Source organism: Corapipo altera, unplaced genomic scaffold (assembly GCF_003945725.1).
Source record: "Corapipo altera isolate COAL_440 unplaced genomic scaffold, ASM394572v1 268, whole genome shotgun sequence".
In the NCBI taxonomy this organism is placed as follows: Eukaryota; Metazoa; Chordata; class Aves; order Passeriformes; family Pipridae; genus Corapipo; species Corapipo altera.
Genome location: NW_020884901.1, coordinates 5,970,216 through 5,994,904, shown reverse-complemented (window position 1 = coordinate 5,994,904; position 24,689 = coordinate 5,970,216). Strand labels below are relative to the sequence as shown.

The following is a 24,689-nucleotide window of genomic DNA, read 5'->3' as shown; positions in this document are numbered from 1 at the left end:
CTCCTTAAATAACCTTCAGTAACTTTCCAGTGGACTATACTTCATCCCCACAGCTCACACCTAACACAAACTGAAGAATTCCCATACATACTTCCCATTGCAAAACCAAATTCCAGTTGCATGTGCCATCGCCAGAGGAACATTTTGGTTGGAACACTCCAGGCTGAACCAGTTCTTCCACACACAAAATACCAGCCAAAATAGCAGCGTTAATAACAAGGTTTGCATTTCCCAGTTCTTGCCTTCTTGTGACTTTTTTCCTCCCCTTAAAACTACTCCAAAACATGGGGATTTTCCACCCTTGGCAGAGGAGCGTGGGATATACCTGTAACCATTCCCCCAAGAGTCCATTCTGATCTGGCCACAGTAAATACACTGCACAGCTGCACATCAGCAGAGACCTGCTTGGATAAACCGTGGAATACACAGGCTGGCTCTGCCCCTGCTCGAGACCCCTCCCCACGGCTTTTGAAGCAAAACAAGATACTAATTAGTGATGTTTTTGTGCCAGGTCCAGAGCCAAGAGCACAAAAACAATTCTGTTCTCAGCAGCAGCCTTGTGACTGGTTCCTAGTCTCCAATCACAACAAAGATTAATTTGATTCAGATTTGGAAATAACGAGCAGACTGCAGCATGTGTCTGACTAGAGACTAGGGAGGAAACTCACTGGGCAAGAAGGTCCTAGAAAGTAGAAATGGGCAGAAGGACATCAAGCCTGAGTGAAAAAAGGACAAGGGATCTGCAGTCACCAGAGCACTTCATCACTTAGAACTGCCCAAGGCAGCCAAATTTAGTCTGTGCAGTCACCCTAACACTGACATTGAAACACTCATGCTCCCAACATCATCACTGCCCAGGACAGCACTTGCTCTCAGTGACTCTGCACTTAGAGCAGAGAAAGGTGGTTCTGCACCTGCCCATCCCTGGGCAGTGCTGCCACCCAGTCGCCATGGACAGAAAACATCTCAGTAAGAGATGTTAGAGTTGTCTGAGAATGGTTTTAGAATTTGTTCCCAGGTTCATGTAATGTTTTAAAGGCTCTTAAAGTGAATTACTGAGAAATGTGAAGGCTGCTTTATTCAGGTTGGACAATTAACACAACTTCACATTTTGCCATTTTACTACAGAAATGATACGAAACCTCCAGATACCAGAGCAGGTAAGTACAAAAATGCAGAACACCCAGAGTTCTCCAGATTTGACCATACAACAAAACCCCCAAACCACCACAACTTCAGCCCTCCCTCCGTGCTTCTGAGGGTTTTCCTTTCAAAGCAGCTATTACATTGGACATTTGTATGTCCTCACTTCCTCTATCCACTCAGTAACCCAACAGCCCCAGGATGTTGCAGGGAAACAAAAGCTTCATAGGAAGGGTCTCAACATCAACCTGAGTTACAACCTTACCAATTAAAAAACCAAAAATCTCGTTGATCAGGTAGTAGATGAAATTACCCAAGTCCTACATCCCTTTCCCAACAGCAGAAAACAGTTGATAGATTCAACAACTTTCATGTTCCAAAGATTCTTACTTAGGAACAAGCCTGTTAAACCACACCTGTGGCAATGCTACATTTAAATTAAAAATCCTTCAGAGGGCACCTTCTGCCAGTTCCAAACCAGGATGACACCAACACGTGTGCCCAGTGACAGTCACTTGAGCAGGACATGGCAGCCACCAGGGTCTAGTCACTGAGCTCCAGGTCATATTCAGGGTACAGCTGTTTTGTAGTGACCCCTCGGATAACAGCTAGGAAGAAAAATACCATTGCTTTTATTAAAAATAGATCAGATCAGTAAGAGAAGTTGTGCTTTCCTGCCCTAACTACCCCACACAACCTCCCACAGCCAAGAAACCAACCCAAGGTTTTGCAGCTGTGCTGCCTGCTTGTCTCAACACTTTGCTTTTTTTTTTAAGCATATGAAGAAGAAAACTGACAAAAATTGGTAATCCATAGCAGAGACTAAAATACTGGTAAATAACAATGTTCACTCCTGAAAACACTCCAAGAAAACAACAACAGAAGCATTTGTGCTTGCACAATGATTGAGTAATACAAGCCTAGAAGTGAAGAGTCTGTAACACAAGCTCTCCCTCCGTGGTGCAGCAGCTTCTCTCTGTGTCTGTATGAAAACACCAACTAAGGAGTTCTCCAACAGCTTTCCCCTTCCTTACCCAGCTTGCCCAGCAGCATCTGCCCAGCATCTTTGATTTCATTGTACTCATGGAGCAGAGAGATGTGCTTCTCCAGTTCCTCCAGGCTGTAGCCTCTGTAAGATAACACCAGAAAGGTCACAAATGGCACAGAGGGACTGGGGGTTCCTGCTGCTGTGGGAGACACCAAAGCCTGGCACCTCAAAAGCAGAAACTGAAGGCAGCAAGTGCAGCTGCTGCAAGTCATAAACATCAAAGCTCCAAACGAGCAGATCCTTATTTTGAGGGGTTTTTTTTGCCACATCAAGACAATTCACTCAAGTTCTCAGAATCAAGTAGAAACAGGAGAAGGCTGTGGTGAGTTCCATCTATATGTATCTCTAATCTCTAGGTAGGGAAAAAAAATAACGAATCATACAATCACTGAATCATTAAGGTTGGAAAATACCTCCGAGATCAAGTCCAACCTTTGACCAAACACCACCATATTAACTAGACTGGAGCACTGAGTGCCACGTTCAGTCATCTCTTGAACACCTCTGGGGATGGTGACTCCACCACCTCCCTGGGCAGCCCCTTCCAATGCCTGACAATCCCTTCAGTGAAGAAATTCTTCCTGATGTCCAACCTGAACCTTCCCCGGCACAGCTTGAGGCCATTTCCTCTTGTCCTGTCACTAAAAGGTCTGTTTACCCTTAAGGATAAACCAAAAAGGGTTTTGCAACAGCCTTTGTTGTTCTACCATTTCTATCCTATGCACTATACTTATCTTGGAAAATATCACTCCTTCACAACAAACAACAAATGGCTGAAATTATCTGTTCCCAGTTAACATGTAATTACCTCAGGAACATACAGGATAAAGCTAAAATCCTCTTATGCAAGGTCCTAGTAAAACATGCTTTGCTTTACTAAATAAACTGGAAAGAATTCCCTCAGGTTCCATCACTCACAACAACACTGGAACCAACACTGCACCATAACAACAGTGTCATCATACAAGGTCAGCTCTCAGCTCCAATTCCTGTTTTAAAAACAAAGATAATTCAGGCAACACAGTGAACAATTGCCAAGGACATACTCGGACAATAATTGTGCAATTTCCTGGTCTAGAGCAAGGTCTTTCCTTTTCAGCTCTTCAATTTCACACCTCAGGGCTGCTTCGCTGGCTCCATTAGGTTGGAAGGAGCTTGAAGATGGGACCTGTAGAGCACAGAAGACATTTAAGAGCAACTCAGCCCTGGATAAGACACTACAGTGCTGTGGGCAGTAATGGGAAAATAGTGTGTGTGCCGCTGGATAAAATAGGAGAAAAAAAGGAAAAACAAATATCCCCTGGGCAGGGAGGGGGGAGCTTAAGTAAGAGAGGGATCAGTCTGTGTAGCATTAGGCTGCTCTATATCACATCCTACAGCACTCCGGAGATTTACAGCGCGAAGTGAAAATAAAAAATCAAAATTTGGTTTTTACAAGCTCCCAGGAGGGGCGCTAAACTGCGGGGCCGGCACTAACTCCGGGAACGAGCGATTCCTCCCTCCAAGGAAAAACACTCCCCGCTGCGCGGGGCCGTGCGAGCGGCCGCCGTGGGGAGAGGACAGAGGACCCACCGCCCCCGGCCCGGCGCGGACTCACCGGCGCCCTGAACCCGGCCGTGCCGCTCCGCCGGCCGCCGCCCGAGGCCCTGGCAAAGCAGAAGGAGCCGCGTCAGGGGCCGGGCACCGCCGCCTCGGCGGGGACGCGGCCCGGTAGGGGAGGCGAGGGGGCAGCGGGGAACCGGCTCCTACCTCCTGGGCAGGGCCGGCGGGTGGCGAGGCGGGCTGCGGCCGGTGCTCGGCGGGACCCGCTCGGCCAGCGCTGAGGGCTCCGCGCTGAGGGCTCCGGGTTCGCGCCTCCCGCCTCACGGGCGCGGGTGGCGCCGCGGGGCACGCCGGGAACTGTAGTCCTGCTGCCGAGGAGCACGCCGGGAGTTGTAGTCCCCTGTCACGGCCCGGCTGCAGGTGACATTAGATGTGGCAGGGCACAATTGTCCCTGTCATAGTCAAAGAGACCAAAAATCTTTCAAATTTTAGATAAAATTTATTTATGAAAAATGAGCAAAGCAGCGCTGGGCGGCCGGGGAGTCTCCGCCCCGCCAACAGTCCGCGAGTTTAGAGAGTTAAGAGTCCGCCTTATATATATATTTTGTCATTTCCTCCTTTTCAGTAGGTTCCTCCTTGTTTTAGACGTCGTTAGTTCTTTCTACGCAGACTCCGTCCTGTTGCTAGGGGGTGGGTTCTTCTTTTTTAGGTGGTCTTGGGATGAAGGCGGTAGGTCTTCCTCTCATCACCGTTGGTTGAACTTTGTACTAGCGCCTGCGCATCGCAGGGGCTGACCCGGCCCGGCTCCTCCCGGCGTTCGCTCGGTGTTATCGGGGCACTGCAGCAGCGGGACAGCGCCGGGTGTCACACGGCGGCCCTGGGTGTCTCCAGGGCGGAGGGTGTCACACCAGCGAGGGTGTCCCGGAGAAGGGGTGTCACCGTGGGGCGTCCCGCGTTGTGAGGGTGTCACCGCGGGGTGTCCCGGGTGTCACCGCGGGTGTCCCGGGGCGGAGCGGGGCCGGCCCGGGGGCGGAGCCGCCACCGCCCCCGCCGCTCCCGCCGGGCTGACGTGGCCCGGGCGCGGGGCGGACATGGCGGACGGCAGCAGGCAGAGCCGGTTGGCTGCGGCCAAGAAGAAGGTGAGGGACCGCGGGGGGACGGGGCAGGACACGACGTGTCACCGCACCACACGGCAGGGCTGGGGCGGCCGCGTTGCGCGGGCTTCGCGCGGGTCGGAGCCCCGGTAGGGCCGGGCCGGGCCGGGCCGAGCGCGGCCTCCCCGGAGGGGCGCGGGCCGGGCCGCCGCCCCCTCGCTCCGGGCCGGGCCGCGGGAGCCAGCGGGTGTTGGGGCTGCAGCCCGGCTTTCCCGGCGGGCGGTCGGGGCGAGGCCGGGCCTGGGCGGCCGCGGGGCTGTGCGGGAGTCCCGTGTCCCCTCTCCTCCCTCCCCCCGCCTCCTTTTTAAATTATTTTTTTCATGTTTTTTTTCCCATATTTTTTTCCCTCGGGGCGGCCCGGCCGTGTCAAAGTCACAGGAACGTGTGTGTGTGTTCTGGTAAAGTGTCCTGGAGCAGTTCAGGCTTCCATTTTGAAACGCTCCCAGTGGTGGGATCCTCCTCCGTCCTGCCCCGTCCCCCGCTGCCCCGCCGTGCCCTGCCCGGTGTTTACATCGATAACCCCGGGACCGGCCCGTTCGGGGCTCAGGTGCGCAAGAATTGCACAGAAACGCTGCCGGGACTCGAGTTACAGCTTATCAGACCGGCACGTCCTGGGCCAAGTAGCTGTGATTAAAAAATCATTTGCAGATTATTTCTCCCCTTAGTTGTTGCAGTGCCTGCCTGTGGGGATTGCAGTCTTCCTTCATAAAATGTTCCGTGCAGCAGCGGATCTTACTGTCAGGCAGTGCCTTTTCGCTTTGCATGCAGGATTAATTGCCTTTTATTAATTTTGCCTTATTGCTCTTAGTTATAACACTAAAAAGACCCAAAAATAGTGCTTTTAATCTCCTTATAGTTGCACTGTGGAGTATCATTTTTTTTCCCAAGAATAGCATTAGCTGTAAACAAAAGTTTTACAGCTCTAATGTTCTTGTCATAAACCTGTCACTTTAGGTCTTACTTTATCCTTCTCTGGGTTTGTTTTGATTTTTTTTCCCAGAGGGGAAAACTCACCGAAAAACATTTCACTTGTCCTTGCACTTGATCTGTATTATTAGCCAATAGAGTTAAGTTTTGGGGTTTTGTTGACATTATAGAAGGCATGTTTTTTTGGACTTCAGACTCTTCTTCTGTTCACAGCTGAAGGAATATCAGCAGAAGAACAGCCCTGGAGCAACTGCAGGAACTAAGAAAAAACGTAAAACTAAAGAAGGCAGCAGACCCGCCACTCCCACCACCGATGACCAGCAGCCTCCAGAGAACGTGAGTGCCTCATTCTTTCTCCTAGATCACTTCCCACCTCCCCGCTCTTTGGCTTTCTGGACAACCTGAGCGGAGCTGGGAAGTGGCTGTGCTGGTGTAAGAGCTGAGTGGTGTAGATTCTGTATGAAGTGTCCTACAGTAGTTGGCAGCTGCCAACCTTCCAGTGGTGGAAGGTGCAGCTGGATCTGGGATCTGTCCAAAGTGGTGGTGACCGTGCCCTGTGCGTGCCCAGAGCTGCTGTTTTGAGGGGTTTGCTCTGGACGAGGCTGGTTCTTTGGCTGCCTTTGATTGACGTTTCCTCCCTGTCCTTCTCTGAGCCGTTTCTCTTTCCCCTTTTCTTTCGCCTCCTGTAGATTCAGAACATTCTGAAGGTGCTGGTGTCAGACCTTAACCGCTCCAATGGGGTAGCCATACCCTCATTGGACAAGAGGAAGGTGAGGCAGTGCTCGTGTCCCTCGCAGTGACTCGCTGTCCCTCCCGCATGCTTCGGGTTCTGTCCACACTGACCTCCACCTTCGGGGTGGAGCCTTGTCCTCACACATCCATTGTCAGTTGCTTCAGTTCTGTTGCTGTTTTTATTAACCTGGAGCTCTTTGTGTTTCCACTGTGCTTGTTTCCTCCTGGTTTGTGTCAAACGTAACACGTGGAAAAGTGAACCTTGTCAGAAGGTCTTCCTTGAGACAGCTGAGCTTTGAGGAAAACAGGAAGAGGTAGTGCTTTCTTAGCCTGTATTTCTCCTGCTCTGAGTGTCATTGCTTTGTCTCCTGGAGCCTGGTTTCTGAAGGGCACGTTTCTGCTCATCTCCAGGCAGGGAGCTGCCCTGTCAGGTTATTCCAGCCACCCATGTTATGACAGGCAATGGAACTGGCACAGGTGATGTACAGTCTGGCAAGTGCTGTGGGTTTAAATATGCTTGGGCAGGAAGTCAGATACTTCAAAGCCAAGCACGTACAGGCTTTACTGTATTCACATTCCCAAGATCTGGAAGAGGAAAGGGCAGGAAGTGTGCCAAGAAGGGATAGAAACATGTTCAGAAGCAAACATGAACAAACAGCTTTTTAAAAATACTTTTAATAATACTAGTTTTCAGACAGTCCGCTTGTTTAAATGAGGCTCAAATTGTGATAGCAACTCAGGGAAGTCAAATTTTGTAGGCCACAGTGTTCTTCCAATTTTGTTGTACCAAAGCCCTGCTTTTAATTTTCACTTGCATCATTTTGGCAGCGTTGTTTCAATGTAGTTGTCATTAAGTAAGTCGTTATTGTATTTACTGCATATCCATGGGTCTCCAGCAATAAATATAACTACAGTAATCACATGGGGTACCTGATAGATGCAGTGAAACCTGCAAGATGGACTGGAGTTCACTCTAAATTGCCTTTGTGTCCTTTTTCTTCTTTTTTTTGATGTGATAATACAGCATTGTTCCGTCCAACACAGAGTTCCTCCAGCTGGACCATGTAGGTTCTGTATCAGTAGAACTTGAGTGTTGTGAGGACACACTGCCAGCTTTGGGGTGCTGGGTGTGCCTGTCCAGCCTCAGAAAACCTGTGTTGTGACTGAAGTGTCATTCTTGTCCTGGGACTATTTTCAGTTAACCCTAATAAGCTCAGTGTAATTTAAATCTCAGAGAAAGAGACTTGTTTCACATTGGAGGCTGTGATGAAGATGGGTGGTCCAGGGCTGTTGCTGAGGTGATGTTTGGCCTTGCAGTGAAGGCCTACCTGTGTCTCCAGCTTTAGTCCTGTTCTGCAAATGGAGAATTCATTACTCTGTTCATTCTTGTTTTCCCTCTGTTTTTTTCTCTTTTCCTTAGAGATCTGATTGGCTGTTATGGAATTTGTGGTTTGTTGTGCCTGAGGTTTTAGGAATAATTTGAAAACTAATCTTTAATTGCAATATATATGGAAAGAAAGGTTTCTCTTTCCAGTTGCTGTCTTGTAAAAGCCCTGAGTCAGGAAAATGCTGTTCAGAAGCTGGATGCTAATAGGGCAGAAAAGCTGATTGCTGGCAGCTGAGCTGCTGCTGCCATTGGTGTCTGATGTGAGGCAGAGCCCTCCCTTCTCACCCACTTCAGCCTTCTTGGCTCTGAAACACAGAAAAAACAGCAAAATAGGGGCCTTTGTGTGAAAGCAAACAGACCCTACTATATGCTAAGCTGAGCAGAATTACTTTTTATTCTATATAATTGGAAGCTCACAATGCATAATTTCCATATAAATCTTTTGCTCCTAATGCTTTCAGTTTCCAACAAATTCAGTTCTTCAAATAGTTTGGGGTTTTTTTTTGAAAGTTTATTTCAAAACTGCTCATTGTGAGGGCAGAAGGAAGGAGTTCTTGTGGTTAAGGCACGTTACTGGTTTTTGCATCTTGAAGCATTGAGCTAAAAGAATGTCCTGATCAGAAGAAATTAAGGAAAAATTTTTGAGATGTGCTGGGGAAGGAATTCCTCCTGTCCCTCTGATGTTTATATTGGTGAATATCTGACTGATGAAGGTGAAGTAACCTTTAGCTGGAAGAAGTGAGGGAGTTCCTCACCTTCCTATAAGCACCTAACATATATTGCTCCTTGAGGGCACAAGTATTTGTCCTGCTAAAAAGAAATGCAGAAAATTCTGTTTCCCTCTGCAGTCTTCCAGCTTACTGTTTTCATTAAATCTGTCTTCACTGTTGCTGTATTAACCTTGCTGCTGGATTCATGAGTGAAGTGCTGAGCAGGTAAACAGGGAATGCCAAGAGAGGGAGATTTCTTGTTTCCTGTGAATGCCACGAAGGAAGTGACTGAAATAAGAGGGAACTTTTCCAGGTGGAATTGGCAGAGAGCTGCAGTGTATTGGTGTGGTTGAATGTTGAAAGATTATCTCATCTGTTTTGTGCTGTTTTTAAGTGATGAATTACTGGAGATGGATGATGAAATCAAACAAATTGCCATAAAACATGAGAGCACTGCTGGGCTGTTATGGCTCTGGAATGCTGTGCAAGAGATTAAATGGTCCAGTTTACTGTGGCTTGGTAGAGGGGGCATCAGATGCCATTCATCCTCCCACAAGGGCTGGATGGGAACTTGCATTGCTGTCCAGAAATAGTGTTTTGGCCCTTCTCTTTTCTTCTAGTCATGGGATCCATAGTTGCAGCAGGGCCACGGGCACCTGCTCCCAGCCACCTCCCTTTGGCCTGTTCATAAATGTCCTGTTTCTAAACTGGGGGTTCATGGCATGCCACAGATTTCACTGAGTTTTAGATGGAGCACTTGAGTTTGACTAGCCCAGTTCTCAAGTAGTCACTAACCTGTTCATTTCCATCTTCATTTGCATCCAGTGACCTGTGTTTTCCCCAGGCACAGCTCTAAGGTGGTGTTTTTCAAAGCACAGTGACATCTGGCTTTGCCCTCACTTGCTTACTGGTGAATCTTTTGCAGTGAATCTCATGTGTGAACTTACAGCTGGGTGACATTATTGCCCTGTGTTAAAGAAGGGAATTGGACTATGGGACATGAGAGGGCACAGCTCTGGAACACTGTTTGTCCATGGTTACAGTCACCTGCTTGCTCTGGGGAGAACACAGGTTCCCTTCCACATGTTCCTAAACAATTGATTGTTCACATCTGTCTGGTTTTCACAGGCGGGTCACAAGGTGATGTGTTTGTGTGTGTGTGTTTTTGTCCACTTTGCATGGAGGCTGTAATCCTGTGCTGTGTTTTGTGACAGGCATACTTTGACAGTGATGTTGCCACTCGTAGTGCTGAGCCGCTTGCTCCCGATGTCCCTGTGCTCTCTAACAGCAACAGCCTCCCTAGTTGTGGTTCTGTTCTGCCTGCTCCTGAGAGCATGCAGCTGACACAGGTTTGTGAATTATCATCAATATTGCCATTGAACCCTTGAACATTGGTTACTGATGCCACCTTTGTGTGGAGAAAGATGATCTTCATAAATATGCCATGAGTAGTTCAGGTTTTCTCCTATTGAAAGTACTCTGTTCTCCACTCTTCATCCAGTCACAATGTGTCTGTGAGAGCAGAGAGAGGATGTGTCTCTGCAGCTTCCAAAGCTGTTTTCCTTCCCTTTCTCTCCTGTTCATTATCAAAAAGTACAGAAGGTCTCCAGTCAGAGCAATCTGTGATTCAGTTGAAGGTTTTTCCAGCAAAGTGTTGATTATACTGATGAGTAGTAACAGCAAACATAAAGCCTGTGACACTTGAGTTTCTCTATTCCAAGAAACCCAGACTCACACTACCCAGAAAAGATGTGTAAGCCAGGAATGGGTTGGTGATTTTCAGTTCATCTTCCTTTTGGAAACAGTAATTACAGGAGCTGTGGAACCTGAGCCCAGGTGTAATCAAGTGTTCATGACACATTCATAAATGTGACTCCCATCTTCTTTTGCAGGCTTGTAAATTTTTGTGTTTCAATCCACAGATTCACGAAGCTGGGGATCATAAAAATGCTCTGGATGAGAACAGGTGAGTGCCTGTGTTGGCTTTGCAGCAGGACCCCAACAAATTAAGGTTTTATTCCTGCCCAGTGCTGTGCTGATTTGGACAGTTCCCTGGGAGAGGTTTTCATTGTGAGGTCTTTGTTCCCAGGTCTTTCTCATCAACAGAAAGTCTCCGCCAGTTGTCTGAACAACTCAATGGCCTGGTTTCCCAGGTATGACCTCCTTTTCATCCATTTGTTGCATTAATTCTCCTGGTGTTTGATGTGGAGCTTTAAGCAGCCAGCTCAAGGAAACACCCTCCAATCTCAGAGATGTCTGCAGCCATCCTACTAAACCATATGATATTTAAGCATTGAAAAGCAAAAAAATCCTGTTTTAGGAATGTAGGATTTCAGCAGTAGGAAGAAAAGCAGAGTGGGATGAATGAATTGCATATATTCATGGGAAGATGTACTCTTGATTTAGTGGAAAAGAATCTGAATTCAATCTGCATAATTCAAATCAGCTTGTCAATAGGGGCAGCCAGGGTCTATCCTGAGCCAGAAAAGTGTTTCCTCTGCCTGTGTGTGGTTGGTTGAAGTGACAGGTGCTATAAGGAGTGTTATTGTTATAGTAGGTTCTTACTTAATAGTGATTTGTTGCCTTGGGGACAAAAACTGACTTACTTCACTGATTTACTTCTAGTCTACGTCGTATGTGAATGGAGAAAGTGCTGTTTCTTCCACAAATATTAAGGAAATGGAAGTAAGTTGTTCTCAGTCTGCCATGTTTTTTTTCTTATTATTTGCTGCTGTTGATCCCTTGTTGGGACTCTGTGCTTCCAGCAGTGTTAGTGAGGCCTAACAGAATGCACAGGTCACATCCATCACTGTCTAGTGTCACCTGGTGCTTGGGTAGTTGTGGTCACAACGGTCAGAGGCAGGTATACAAGGTGCTCCCAGTTTGGGGACTGGGGATAATCTGGCTTTCATGCAACTGCAGTTCTTATTTCTGATTCACTTTTATGTCAAAATGAAGCCTCAGCAGAAACGGATAAAATAGGTTGACATCCCAGCTGCTTTTGTTGAAACCACAGATTTTGTTTTGTTTGGAGAATCTGATTATATCAAACTGTGATAATGATTTATTTTTCTGTCCTTTTTAATTATTGCTTTTTTCCCCCCCTCCTCCTCTTCTGCTCCTTCCTTTTTCTCCTGAATGCATGTGCCCGTCAGACACGTTACCAGGAGCTGGCAGTAGCCCTGGATTCCAGCAATCTAACTAACAAACAGCTCGTTACAGAGATAGAGGAATTGGTAAGAAACAATCCAACCAACCAGTTTGACATTGTCTTTGCTGCTCCTCCACGCTCTCTGGGTGTCTGCAAGGCTACAGGTTCCCTCACAGTGCCACAAGGAAGGCTGCTCACACAGCACTTTGTAAGGAACAAAATGGGCTGTATGGAAAACCTGGGAGGAGGATCAAAGCCTAGGGCCACTCGTGAGTGTGTTGGCTCACGGGAGGAAGCACAGACAGAATTTTGCTGTTTCCATTTAAGTGGGCTCTGTTGATCTCCTCATGCTGTCCCTGGATGATAAGCATCCTGATAAAACAGCTATTTCTGGTCCTGGTCTGAATCCTTGAAATACATAGTTCTGGTGCTGGCAGCAGCGTGAAAACCTGTTTCTGCAGGTGGTGATGCTGTTCTAAATTTATCAGCAGAGTGGGAGCAATAGGTCCAAGAGAGCCTGGGGCTGTTTTCTGATCATATCCTCAGCTTTTCTTGGCACAATGAATGAACTGCTTTGTCCTGTGGCCTGCATGGATTCCTGCTGCTGCCTTTCAGCCTTCAGCTTTAACACTGCAAGAAATGCAGCTAAGTGGACCTGTTTCAGGCTGGAAAGAGCCTTTCTTGTGTGAAATACTTTTCCCCATTTTGTTCCTCCCTAAAACTAGGCTTTTCCCAAAGTTCATCATTTCCCAGTGTACCCCATGACCCCTCTTTTTGTTTTATTTTTGGTTTTGGGTTATTTTTGTTCCATTCTGTTTCTTTTTGTGTTTTAGCTGGGCTGCAGAGGTATAGTGCATTGCCCACCCAGGATTCTCCTTGTTTGCCAGCTTTTCTATTTGCCTGGAGCTCTATAGGGCCTTTGCTGCATTTGTGCTCTTGCCTTTGCTTTTCCTGGTTATGTTGTGTGCTGGCATTGCTAAATCAAAATCTCATCCCCCCTCCATCTGTAGTCATGTTTCGAAATGCACTGAAGGAAGTAGTGGTAGAAAGAAACAGCTTGGCCAATACTCATTATTTGGGGAGGGGGAAAAAATACTAATTATTTAGTTACTTATGAGGCATCTGTGAGAAAACTGCCAGGGGGACAAGAGCAGCAAAGGGCAAACAGCTGCAGGGTTTGGTAGCTGCCACTTTTGTCTCCTTCACTCCATACCTACACAGATGCACCATGTGCAGTCACACATCTCCAGTTCTTCACCCATAAGATTGAAATTGGCTGGGACAGAATTATCCCTTTCCTTGCATCTGGCTCCAGCTCTCTCTCATACCACCTTGGTGGGAGCCTGCCAATGTACGTGCAGCTCTGCATGACTTAGAGGCCAGTTGTTAACTGGGATAAAGGTCTAGAGAATTATTTAAAGGAAAAGACCATTTATTTTTTATTTAAAGTGTTTTTGGTGATTGTCCCAATACACCAGGATGACTATGATTAATTGCACAGATGTGGGATATTGCAAGTTTAACTGAAGTTGTTGGATGCTCAGATAGGAACATACAGGGATTTCAACAGAGATACTGGAGAAGAACTGTCATAATGTACTGAGCAATGAAAAAGATATCAAGTGTATTAATGAAGGGAACCCCAAATCTCTTACTTTTAATAGCTGAGATCAACTTCCTGGTCTTCTACAGAAATGGAAATTCTTTTTGCATTAATTGGGTGTATTATCCTAATTTGTCAAAGTGAAAATGTTTCATCAGTATGAGAATATTTTCTCTTAATATTGGTGCATCAATTTTCTTCCGTAGAAACAGCAGAACCAAGAAGCAATGAATCAGCTGGAGAAGGTAAAGTGTGTCCTATTTTTGGATACATAGATACAGAAATAGGTATCTGTGTCTCTAAGGAGTATAAAGAGTCCTGGACTGTGGCACAGGAGTGTGTGATCTTGTCTCATGTTAGATTCAGTTTGATTTGTAGCATCAGGTTGAGTATTTTGAGTTCACTATTTGTCTCAGCAGGCAGGGTTCTTATTTTGACCAAAGCTAATATTTAAATACTCAAGTTGGAGGAGTGCAGTGGGAGCAGGAGGTTACAGTTTAGGTTCTTGCCAGGAGCTTCCATTCCAACACTGCCACGTTTGTGCTGCAGTGATTGTGCTGTGCTGTCACTGCTGTTCTGGGATGGAAAAATGATTTAAGAAGCTCAACTAATGGAAGATGAACTGTGTCTTTAAAAATACTGGTATCATTTACATGCTAGAGATACTGCCAATGAATCCCTACTTTTCTAGTGTGACATAAAACAACAGGGGTTAACTAGTTGCCTATTTGTGCTGAATAAGCATAATTTGTTTCTACAGGAAAAGAAGGAGTTTGAACAGAAATTTTCTAAAGAGCAAGCAGCCCTGAGGGAACAGCTACAGGTAAGGCAGAGCCTCCATTACAGTAATGTCACCTGGCTTCTGCAGTTTTCTGATTAGTGACCACTCAGTCTTTAACATGGAAGGAAGCCATGAGTCCATTCCTTCAGGAAGACCGAGAGTGTTGGTCAGCCAGACTGTACTTAACTGCAGGAGCCCTTTACTGAATTACCCTTTTGTGGCAACAGTGGGATTGCAGTGACAAGCAAAGAAGTTTTGCGCTGAGCCGGTTTTGCTTTCCCAAAGGTTCACATCCAGACTATTGGAATTCTCGTGTCTGAGAAGTCTGAGCTGCAGACAGCCCTTGGACACACTCAGCAGGCTGCACGGCAGAAGTCAGGTGAGTGACTGTGAGCACTGCAGCCCAAGCTGGTGGTTACACTGTGGGTTTCAAGTCACAGGCATGACAGTTGCTGGCAGCCAGCTCACAGCACTCCCTGACTCCTCAGTGAGCAGGATTTGGCACTGGCACTGCTGCTGTCATCATCCAAATGGGAGCATGTTGGTCCCATGGCAGTTGAGGTTCTTTTGTGCATCACTAAAGCCTTGTCAGCTCTGTTGGGCCTGGTGACTACCCCAGACTGTTCTTTTCTGATTCTTCTAAAACTTTGTTCCTGTCCTCCGCCCTCCCTCCCACACAGCTGTCATGTTAATGTAGGTTTTACCCAAACCCTTTTATTCTGAACTACATTTGAGCAATTTATTCTAATAGGAAAAAATCCCCCAAACAAATATTGTCTGTTGTTCTGCAAAGGAAGTTTCATCATCTCCCTCTAAAAGTGAGGCAGGTAGTTACAGAGAGCTTTGCTTCCAGAGCTGCTAGTGAATCACCTGTAGAGCCAGGAACCAGTTCTGCTGATACACAAAGCTCTGTGCTGCCTGAAGAGCTTGTTGACAAAGTAGAAAGTGCTGTTCAGCCAGTTCCAAAAAGCTCTTTGTGGTGTAGCTGTGACTGCCTGTGCTCTGACTTGTGCAGGGGAAGCTGAAAGCCTCGCTGCCCGTTTACATTCATCTCGCCAGCGGGTGTCGGAGCTGGAACGCACCTTGTCCTCCATCTCCATGCAGCAAAAACAGTCAGAGAAGGTAAGAGTCACCTCTGTTTGTGCTTAACCAGCAGCTCTGCCTTTGGCTGTTTGCTTATTACTACACCACTGCAAAGCCTGTAGTCCCTGCTTAGAGAAGAGGCAGAAATTAACCCTGTTAATTATTAATTAACCTTGTAAAGCCCTGTATTCTCCATGATCAAGGCAAACTTCACTCAGGTTTCTGTGACCACTAATCATATGGTCCAGTTGCTGTCTTCAGATATGACACCTCACTTCATTAGTCTGGCAGCTTCACACAACAGAGAGACCTTGTCCCAGAATTCTCCATCAAACACACACTTCAGTATTGATACTAATCCAGAAGTTTGCAGAAATAACCTTGTTCCATTCGTAGCATCACATTTAAAGAGACTGAGCACACTTATTCCTGGCAAATTCAGGTGGTTCTAAGCAAACTGGTCCTGAGGTTTTTGCTAAAGTTATGACCTTTTCTGGTTTAGCTGATCTGTTAAAGGTGAAATGAAGTACTTTTTAAACTTCTTTTGTTTGGTAAAGTCTGTAGATGCATCAATAGTTTCTTTTTTCTCCAGCATAATAAAGAGCTAGTGAAGGAGCGAGACAACCTGAAAATGGAACTGTACAAACGAAGGTAAGTCCCTTCTGCTCATTACTGCAGTAACACTCTTCTCAGAGAGCCCCAAAACATAACAAGGGGCACAGACCACAGGTGGTGACTTGGGAGGTTGGATATTTAATTACAAAAAAAATAGCCACTAGATGTGACATTTCTGTGATTCTAGCTGCCAAGAAGCACTGAACTGTAGATTTATGACCTGGACATCAGCAGACCCAGAGTACATGCAGTGGTGCCATTTTAATTTTTTGTTTGTTTCAGCAAAAGTAGTGAGGAAATAAAGCAGCAGAATTCGGAGCTGTCAGAGAAAGTTCATTCCCTGGTGTCCAAGAACTCAGCTATGAAGTTGGATGTGGAAGACTTGCAGAAGAAACTGGAAATGGCTGAACTGATGATTCAACAGGTGAGGACAGATCACACTGATCATTGTCAGACTTCCTTCTGAGAGAGGGGGCAAGACAACTCTTGGCTTTAAAGGAAGGCATAAAAACTCATCAAGACATCCTTTCAGTGAGGCCTTGGAGGAGCAGAAAGTTTGTAATCTAAGGAGTTAGAGCAGTGGATTTAAAAATATTGTGACATTGGTCTGCTAAAAGAGCGTTGTACATGTGAGGGGGCGACTGAACATACCAAGTGAGGAAATATGGTGACTTTTCAGCTTGTATCTGCTCAGCACTTTGGTTACTCAGCTGTGCAGTCTCACTGAGTAACCAGCTGAGTAGGGGGTGGTGTTTGTACCCACCCAAGCAGAAGAAGCTGGATTGGACAGTGGCAGCTTGGAAGTCAGCTGGGGAAAGTTAGGAGAAGCAGCCAGTTAGAAAGGGACTGCATGGAGCAAGCTGTTAGCAGGTCAGAGAGCAAGCCTGGTGTTACCCTGGGCCTGAGACGGAAGAAAATGCTCTTTTTTTTTTACTCCTAGACAGTGGCTTAAGTTACCCTTGAAAGAAAGCCAACTGCTGCTCTTCTGGGAAAAGTACTGTGCCTCAACTGAATCAGCCTTGCTGCTTAGTCCACTGACATGTTCCAGACATTGGCTTTAAATTCCTGACATGTTTGACAACTTTTAAGGCCACAGACTTTTATACCATCTGATCTGGCTGTGTAATGCAGACTCTGGAAATGCAGAGTTTCTGAGCCAAAGTTTGATTAAGTCCTATTTTCTTAATTAAAAAAAAAATCAGTAAGTGTAAAATTGGTAGGGAGGAGCTGCCCAGTTCAGCCTGTTTTACAGGATTAATATCTTAAGCTTTAAAAATTTTAATCCCCTTTTTTTTTCTTCACATTGAACTTCACTGTGAGTTGGAGCACTTTAGAGAACTATAGAAGGTTACAATGTGGATCGTGTGGCAGGTTACTGTCAGGGGAAAGGCTATGCAGGAACTGAGTATTAACATTTTGCCTCAAATTTCTGATTTTAATTGACAGTTCTCAAGCCAGACAGGGAGTCTGGATGCAAACCAGCAGCTGCAGATGGCTCTGGAGGAGAAGGCGAGCCTGGAAGCCCAGGTTGCTCAGGTAAGAGGTTGTATGAAATACAACCCAGATCTTGATGTCTGTAAAGAAATTTGTGTGGCAGAAAAATGCAGCCTGAGCTTTGCTTTCTTCAAGCTTTATCCCTTAAGCAGTCACTGCCAAATTTATTCAGCCAATGTGATTTTCTTTGTGTTTGATTTTGCCTTGAACAGCTCTCAGAGTCACTTCAGCAGCTCCAGGCAGAAAGGGATCAGTATGTAGAGAAGCTGAAGGAGGAGGGGAGCATTTGGCAGCAGCGGGTGCAGCAGCTCTCTGAGCAGGTAACCTCAGGGGCAGGGTCACACTGCTCTGGACAAACACAGGCTGCAGGAAATGCACCCTGAACGTTGTTCTAATTTTGACTCGTGTGGCCTTGCAGGTCCACACGATGGCAGAGGAGAAGGAGAAACATATGGCCCAAATTCGGGAGCTGGAAGCCAACATTACAGAGTTGATGAGCACATCAGGTAGGGCTTCCAAAGTGAGGCTTCCCACTGCAGAGTGCCAGCTGGATAACTGTCCTGCTGTGGAGGTGCTTCCACACACACATGGGTGTGAAGCTGTGAAGACAGCTGGAGGCCAGCTGACCCTTAGAACCCTCTTCTCCTGGCAAACAGCAAAGGAATTCCTGCAGTGAATGGCCCAGCATCCTGATTCTGTCTGTAGTACCTGCCTGACTGTGCTGTTGGCCTCTCTGGCCCAGGAGTTTGGGAAGGCAGGATACTCTTGTTAGGGCTGTGGGGGATTCAGCAGACAGGAGGATGCTGTGCTTGGTTTTGGGGTAGGTTTGTTCCTCTCTCAGTGCTGTGCACCGAGGACTGGACACTGCAGCTGGTGATCCCTTCTGGGTCACAGAGCCCTACAGGCTGGGGTGTGCCTTGTGTACCCAACAGGGATGTGTATTACCCAGGATTTACCCTGTGACTGAGCTGCTTGTCATTCCATCTCCTCAGCAGTGAAGCCCATGGATGTGGAGCCTTCCTCCCCACCGGGGCCCACGGCAGCAGAGCTCAACCTGCAGGAGGAGATCCAGAGGCTGCAGCAGGAGAAGGAGGAGCTGCAGGGGCAGTACCAGGCCCAGGTCCGGGACAATGAGCAGCTGAGCCATCTGAACCAGGAGCAGGAGGAGCGGCTGCTGGAGCTGGAGAAGGCTGTGCAGCGCTACAACGAGGAGTCTGTGGACAGGCAGCAGATCCTGGAGGACATGCAGAGTGACAAGGCCACCATCAGCAGGGCACTGAGCCAGAACCGGGATCTGAAGGAGCAGCTGGCTGAGCTGCAGAATGGGTTTGTCAAACTGGTATGTCTCTTTTGTGCATCTTTTCCCAGTGCTTCCCTCACTGGTGAAATCCTTTAGTAGTGTAAAAACTTGGCAGAAGCATTTATCCCTCTCTTGTCCTGTTATGCTATGGATTCTGTCTTCTAACACCATGCCAAGAGGTTCCCTGTAATTCCTTACTCCCTCTAGTGCTCTGGACAGGTGAAACCAATGTCTTTATCCAGAGCAGTTTCTCTTTTCCCTCTCCTCCCCTGGCAGTCAGGCTGTTTCTGTCTCTGATTATTCCTCCTGCCCTTTTAACTGGATATGCACTTCCTGTATTTGCCCATGAGGAATTTCTCAGCAGTCTTTCTTGCTGCTGTCATTCTTGCCCATCCTGGAGCTGAATCCTTACTCTTGCTTTGCTTCTTTCAATATAACACCTTCCCCTTTGGGGCCTTGGCAGACTGACACATGGTCTGGCTGCTGATTTTTTTCTTTAGTCCTTTCTGAACTTGTTTTTGAATGTCTGTGGCTCTGTTTGGGATATTCATACCACCCATCTGCTTGGAAGCTGACAAGGCTGCGTGATGTGCCAGGCCTCTTCTTGGCACTGTCCCAACACTGATTCCCCTGGCTCTTCCCTTGCTCTTCTCCCATCTTCTGATCCTTTCTTTAAGTTATTTACTGTCCTGAACAGTCAATATATGGCCTTTAATTACAGCCTAGAGTAACACAAGGGATGGCACCCCCCTGTATTGGGAATGCACATGGTTTATTGAGAGCCTGTGTTTTATGGTGGCTGGGGCAGTTTCCTTCCACAGTGGTGTTTGTCTTGCAGACAAATGAAAACATGGAGGTTACAAGTGCCCTACAGTCAGAGCAACATGTAAAGAAGGAGCTGGCCAAGAAGCTTGGGCAGCTGCAGGAGAACCTGGGGGAGCTCAAAGAGACGGTGAGCACCAGCAGGGGGATGGCAGGGCCGGTGCAAGCTGCTGGCAACTTCCCAAACGTTGATGGAAGGATGGAAACAGGCATTGTAATGATCAAGCTGGGAGCCTTCCCCTGTCGTCTGCTGCCTGATGTGGGCAACCAGCATGTGGGGGCAGATGGTGGCTGCCTGCCTGGTTGGTGGCTTTGGGGCAATGTTGACAGCTTGGATCATGTTTCTGGCAGAAAGGGTTTGATGTGGTGGTTTGATCTTGTTCTCTCAGCTGGAGCTGAAGACACAGGAGGCCCGGGGCCTGCAGGAGCAGCGGGACCAGTGCTACAGCCACCTGCAGCAGTACACCCTGGCCTTCCAGCAGCTTGCAGCTGAGAAGGAGGAGCTGCACAAGCAGTACCTGCTCCAGACACAGCTCATGGACCGGCTACAGCACGAGGAGGTTCAGGGCAAGGTCACGGTGGAAATGCACCTGAAAGAGCTGCAGCAGACCAAGGTAACAGTAAAAGGGGGCAAGTGGAAAGATGGGAGGAGAAGTGAAATATTCAGTGAAAAGTCGGTTTGGTTTTGCAATCCCTTCCACCATGGGCTGTTCTGTGATTACACCCTGTGCCATACAGGTGAATGATGCTTGTCTGGAGCAGAAGCACTTTTTTTGTGTTGTCTGTATGTGATGCTACTATCTGAAGAATAGTGACTGTTTGCAGTCTGGCTTAAGTTTCAGTGATCTTCTACTTCTCCCCTGCAGGAAAGTCTGGAAGCTGTAGCCAAGGAAAACAAAGAGCTGCAGGCCCAGATCAGTCAATTGGCAGCAGAAATGGATGGCAGGATTTTGCACCAACTGGAGGGTGAGTAGCTGCATCAGGGAGGAGGCAGAGCTGGACTCTCTGGGGTATTGCCTCCTTGTTCACCTTCCTCCTTTTACAGAAGACGATGAAGCAATGAATGAAGAAATCCAAAAACCTTCATTTGTGATCCCAGAGAAATTTGAAAGCCATGAAGAAATGGTGAGTCTTAATGGGTATAAAAGCCTTTGGTTTTAGTTCTAAAGAAATGTCCGGAAAAGGACGTTTATCAGCTGTGATCCTACCAGCTGAGTGGAGTCATGAGGGGAGTTCCTTGTGCACAGCAGCAAGAAGCCAAGACTTCTGTAGCATCCTTGCAAAACAGGCTGGAAGTCTGGCAGTGGCTTGCCTTATGAAGGCAACTCAGCTGGCACAGCAGCTCCTTAATGGGGCTTTAATGATGATGTTCTCTTTAGTTTGAAAGCAATTTGGAAATGGTGTCAAATATCTGCTAGATTTTTCTGCAAGTACAGTCACAATACTGCAGTCAAAGAGGTATCATGGGAGCCAGTATTTAACCTGCATGTTTGTACTGTTTGCAAATGAGAGAAGATACAGTAGCTGCTGCCTGGTTCAGTTCCAGGACAGTCACACAGTACTTTGGTTTCATACCCATAAATAAAATGAGGCAAACTGTTACTCTGTCCTGAGATGCACCACTGACCCCACTGAACACAGGGGAAGCACTAATGTCCACACTCTGGAATTCTTCTTAGGTCACCTTCGTGACCTCTGCCATGTCCCAAGTGGACCAGGAGAGACAAGGCCTGAGGCAGCAGCTGGCTGCTCAGAAGCAGCAGTGCAGGACCCTCCTGCAGCAGATCACAGCTCTCAGGCAGGAGCAGCAACATCACATCGCGATGGATGGAGGTAAAAGTTTGGCACAGTCTGGGGACAGTGTGACCACGAGCTGTGCCTGGGCCAGCTGGCTATGGCTGCTCTGAGACAGACTCACTGTGCCTGTGAGTGCATCCTGCCCTAGGAGGAACTGTAATTTGCACACTTCCCCTCCAGGTTCCATTATGGATACTGTTCCAGTGGAGGTTCACGAGGCTTTGAAAACTGCCATGGACAAGCTACAGGTAAAGCAAAGGATCTCACATTGTTTCAGCTCTGCTGCTCTGCTCAGCCAGACTTGGATCCAGTGTCAGACAAACACAGCACACAGATTGTAGGGGAATAAGTAGCAGATGTTCCATAATAAGAAGCTCCTTCCTAAAAAGCTCAGCACAGCCTGTCTCAGCACAGGAAAGCTTGCAGCAGTAACTGCTCTCCCACCTCTAGAGGCTGTGGAGTGACCACACTGACCTGTGGTCTTTTCCTAAAGAAATAGCTGAAAACAGACTCTTCACCCTGCTGGGGTGAAGCAGGTGGTCTGCAGTCCAGGAAGCTGAGTATGACCAGAGCTGTGCTACCCAGCAGTGAGAAGGTAAAAAACACCTTGTTTCATGCAGAGATGCCTTTTCACACCTTCTCTATCTCTGTTCCTTTTTAGCATGAGATTGGAGACAAGCTGTAAAGAGCAGGGTTTGTTCCCCAGGCTCAGACCACTGTCAGGGGGGTGTTGTCTTTAGCACAGGTGTTGTCTGTACGTGACTGACCCCAGTTTCTGTGTTCAGTTGCGTTTCACAGAGCTGATGCACGAGAAGGCTGATCTGAAGGAACGTCTGGAGGAGCTGGAACACCGCTGCATCCAACTGTCTGGGGAAACAGACACCATTGGTATGTTCAGGCAGCACCAGCACAGGCTAAAGCTTGTTCAGTGTGTTACATGTGGAGCAGAAGGTCCCCAACAGCTTTTGGAACTGGAGCCCTCCAACTACCAAGCAGTTCCTGTCTCCTACTGCTGCCTAACTGGGCTAGGTCTCCAATCCAGGGCTGGGTTTCCTATATCCTCATTGCCACATAGCTCTGTGCTCACCATAAGACTTGTACCTCAGTCTTGCTGACACTCCTGACTCTTCTCTTGTCTTCCAGGGGAGTACATTGCACTGTACCAGAGTCAAAGGGCTATCCTCAAACAGAGGCACCAGGAGAAAGAGGAGTATATCAGCAGGTTGGCTCAGGATAAGGAAGAGATGAAGGCAAGGAATCTTTCCTGTGGTACTGCTCCAAGCAGGGCGGGCCCAGGGAGCACTTGCACAGTCCAAACCTTCACACGCTGTTCCATTTGTGGCAGGGGTAGGACTGCAAACTGCAGGGGTGTGTTTGGGTTGGGTGAACATTTCATGGGCTTTCCTTTCCTTTGGTGCAGATGAAACTACTGGAACTGCAGGATTTAGTGATGCGCCTGGTCAGGGAAAGAAACGAGTGGTACAGCAAGTACGTAGCAGCTGCTCAGAACCCGGAGCTGTTGGGCAGCCAGGCGGGAGCTGTGCTGCCAGCGGAGAGGCGCATCGAGCTCAACGCCACCGACGGAGAAGGTGAGCTACAGGACCAGCTCTGAGCATGGAATGGCCCTTGGAGTCAGTGTTGTGTGAGGATGGGAGGAGTTACCTGCCTGCCCTGTCTGTGTTCCTTACAGGGTTACGAGAGGTCAGTCTGTCAGAGGAGGCGGAACAAGAGGCTGCTGTTCTTCATCAATCCGGTTTCCCCCCTATCGACAGTAAAGCTGCTCAGCCAAACCAAGAGGACCCCACGGCAAAGCAGATAATGCAGCTTCTCAGAGAAATCCAGAACCCTCAGGAGAGGCTGGGCTCCCTGCCCGAAAACCCATGCATTCCCTTCTTCTACCGTGCTGATGAGAACGACGAGGTCAAAATCATGGTAGTTTAAGTGGTGCTAAATCTGACTGACAGCAATTTTCCATGGGCCTGAAAGGACTTAACACTGACTTGTATGTGCCCATACCTCTGCTCAGTGCCCTTGGTCAGAACAGATTCCTAAAGACATCAGTAAAGAGAGATTGCATCAGATGGAACTCAAGCATCAGACCTCATCTTCTCTTTCTCTTTTCTGTTACTTGGTGTGCTTGGAGTACAGGCAGACTCTTAACTCATCCTGGGAGGCAGCTGGTGCTGGCACATCACCTGGGCCAGGTCCAGGCTGAGGGGAAAGGAGTCCGTGATTTTGGGCAAAATGACTTAATCCCTTGTCCCAGGCTCTGCTGCCACAACCCTGACTGAGCCGCGGTTCAGATCCGTCACTAATGACTGTCAGCAGCCTCGTTCCTTCCAGGGTTCCCAGAGTAACTAACTTGTTCTGGTTATGGACTCTTTGGACTCTTTAACAGGTTGGGTTTGTTTCATACTACGTATCTTAAACTCCCCCCTTCCTGCTGCAGCCTCTCTCTTGCACCTGTATTTGGGAACAGGCTCGTCAGTCTCTGAGCCCCCTGCGAGCGGCTCCGGGGCAGCACCTCCAGCCCTGTGTGTTCTCATTGCCAGGGGAAGGGACTGAGGGGGGCCTTGGGGGGCTTTTGGTTACTTGACAAAGCTTTATGTGATTCTTGGGAGTGGGGTGGAAATGTAACTGCACTTTGAAGGATGATGTGTTTCACTTGTATGTGTCTGAAGGTTTTATTTATTTTAAGAAATGGGAGAAATAAGTAAAAGGAAACCACTTAATAAACATGGCTTCGTTTTGAATTTCTGGACTCTGAGGGGTTCTAGTTCTCCATCCCTGAGCTTTCCTCTTCTCCCATTTTGGTAAGGAGAGCAGTAGAGGGGTGGAAACCAAGACCCTGTGGCCCAAGTGTAAGTTTCTGGGACACATCAGCACCTGGCACTGCCTTGAAGCCACAGCCCTGATTCTGAGGAGAAAACAAAACATGGAGGGAGGAGAGAGCTCCCTGAAGCAGAAGCAGAACAAATCTGGGTGTGGAAGTGGTGAAGTGAACTGCATGGGGATATCCTGCTACTGAATTTGCCTTAAGGCAAGAACTGCCTGTTCTTAGGAGGGCTGGTTTCAGCAATGGAGTTCTAAGGGAAAGCACAGATGAGGTTTAAGGGACCTGATCAGCCCAGCTGTGTGATCAAACATGAGCCTGGGCTGGTGCCTGAAGCAGCACCCACCACCTTCCTGTTACCTGTGGAGATACAGAGGCAAACACAGGAACACAGAATCAATTTTTGTGTTTGTTCAACAGGAGAGACTGTTCATTTCTTTATGTCCAAGCTGGTGAAGCTTTACACCAGCGTGACAGAGAGCTTTTCTTCTACTACCAGAGGCAGATTAAGTGGGGGTTGTTTTTTTTTTTTTTTCAAATGGTCCATCTCAATATTTCCATATACAA

At 47.6% G+C, this 24,689-nt stretch overlaps 2 protein-coding genes across 8 annotated transcripts; one reads left to right on the top strand and one right to left on the bottom strand.

Annotated features, from left to right (window-relative positions):
- Window positions 1-1,052: 1,052 nt before the first annotated feature.
- SWI5 (SWI5 homologous recombination repair protein) lies at window positions 1,053-4,826 on the bottom strand. Its single transcript, XM_027650299.1, is given in 7 exon segments — window positions 1,053-1,751; window positions 2,178-2,272; window positions 3,238-3,359; window positions 3,789-3,837; window positions 3,941-4,053; window positions 4,055-4,147; window positions 4,803-4,826. Coding segments are annotated over 7 exon segments (561 nt in total). The 3' UTR covers window positions 1,053-1,686.
- Window positions 4,252-24,050, top strand: GOLGA2 (golgin A2). Of its 7 annotated transcripts, none has more exons than XM_027649822.1 (28): window positions 4,252-4,872; window positions 6,028-6,150; window positions 6,504-6,584; window positions 9,858-9,992; window positions 10,566-10,609; window positions 10,733-10,796; window positions 11,269-11,328; window positions 11,799-11,879; window positions 13,604-13,642; window positions 14,158-14,220; window positions 14,464-14,557; window positions 15,194-15,300; window positions 15,854-15,912; window positions 16,159-16,300; window positions 17,323-17,412; window positions 17,583-17,690; window positions 17,789-17,876; window positions 18,366-18,709; window positions 19,509-19,622; window positions 19,882-20,106; window positions 20,359-20,458; window positions 20,538-20,617; window positions 21,172-21,325; window positions 21,470-21,537; window positions 22,075-22,177; window positions 22,433-22,539; window positions 22,710-22,878; window positions 22,980-24,050. In XM_027649822.1, the coding sequence occupies exons 1-28, from the start codon at window positions 4,825-4,827 to the stop codon at window positions 23,228-23,230; spliced, it is 3,141 nt and encodes a 1,046-aa protein (XP_027505623.1). In that variant the 5' UTR covers window positions 4,252-4,824; the 3' UTR covers window positions 23,231-24,050. The 7 variants fall into 7 exon arrangements, with proteins under 7 accessions (XP_027505623.1, XP_027505624.1, XP_027505628.1 ...); XM_027649823.1 differs by having other exon boundaries at window positions 18,363-18,709; window positions 20,541-20,617; XM_027649821.1 differs by having other exon boundaries at window positions 4,253-4,872; window positions 18,363-18,709.
- Window positions 24,051-24,689: the final 639 nt, after the last annotated feature.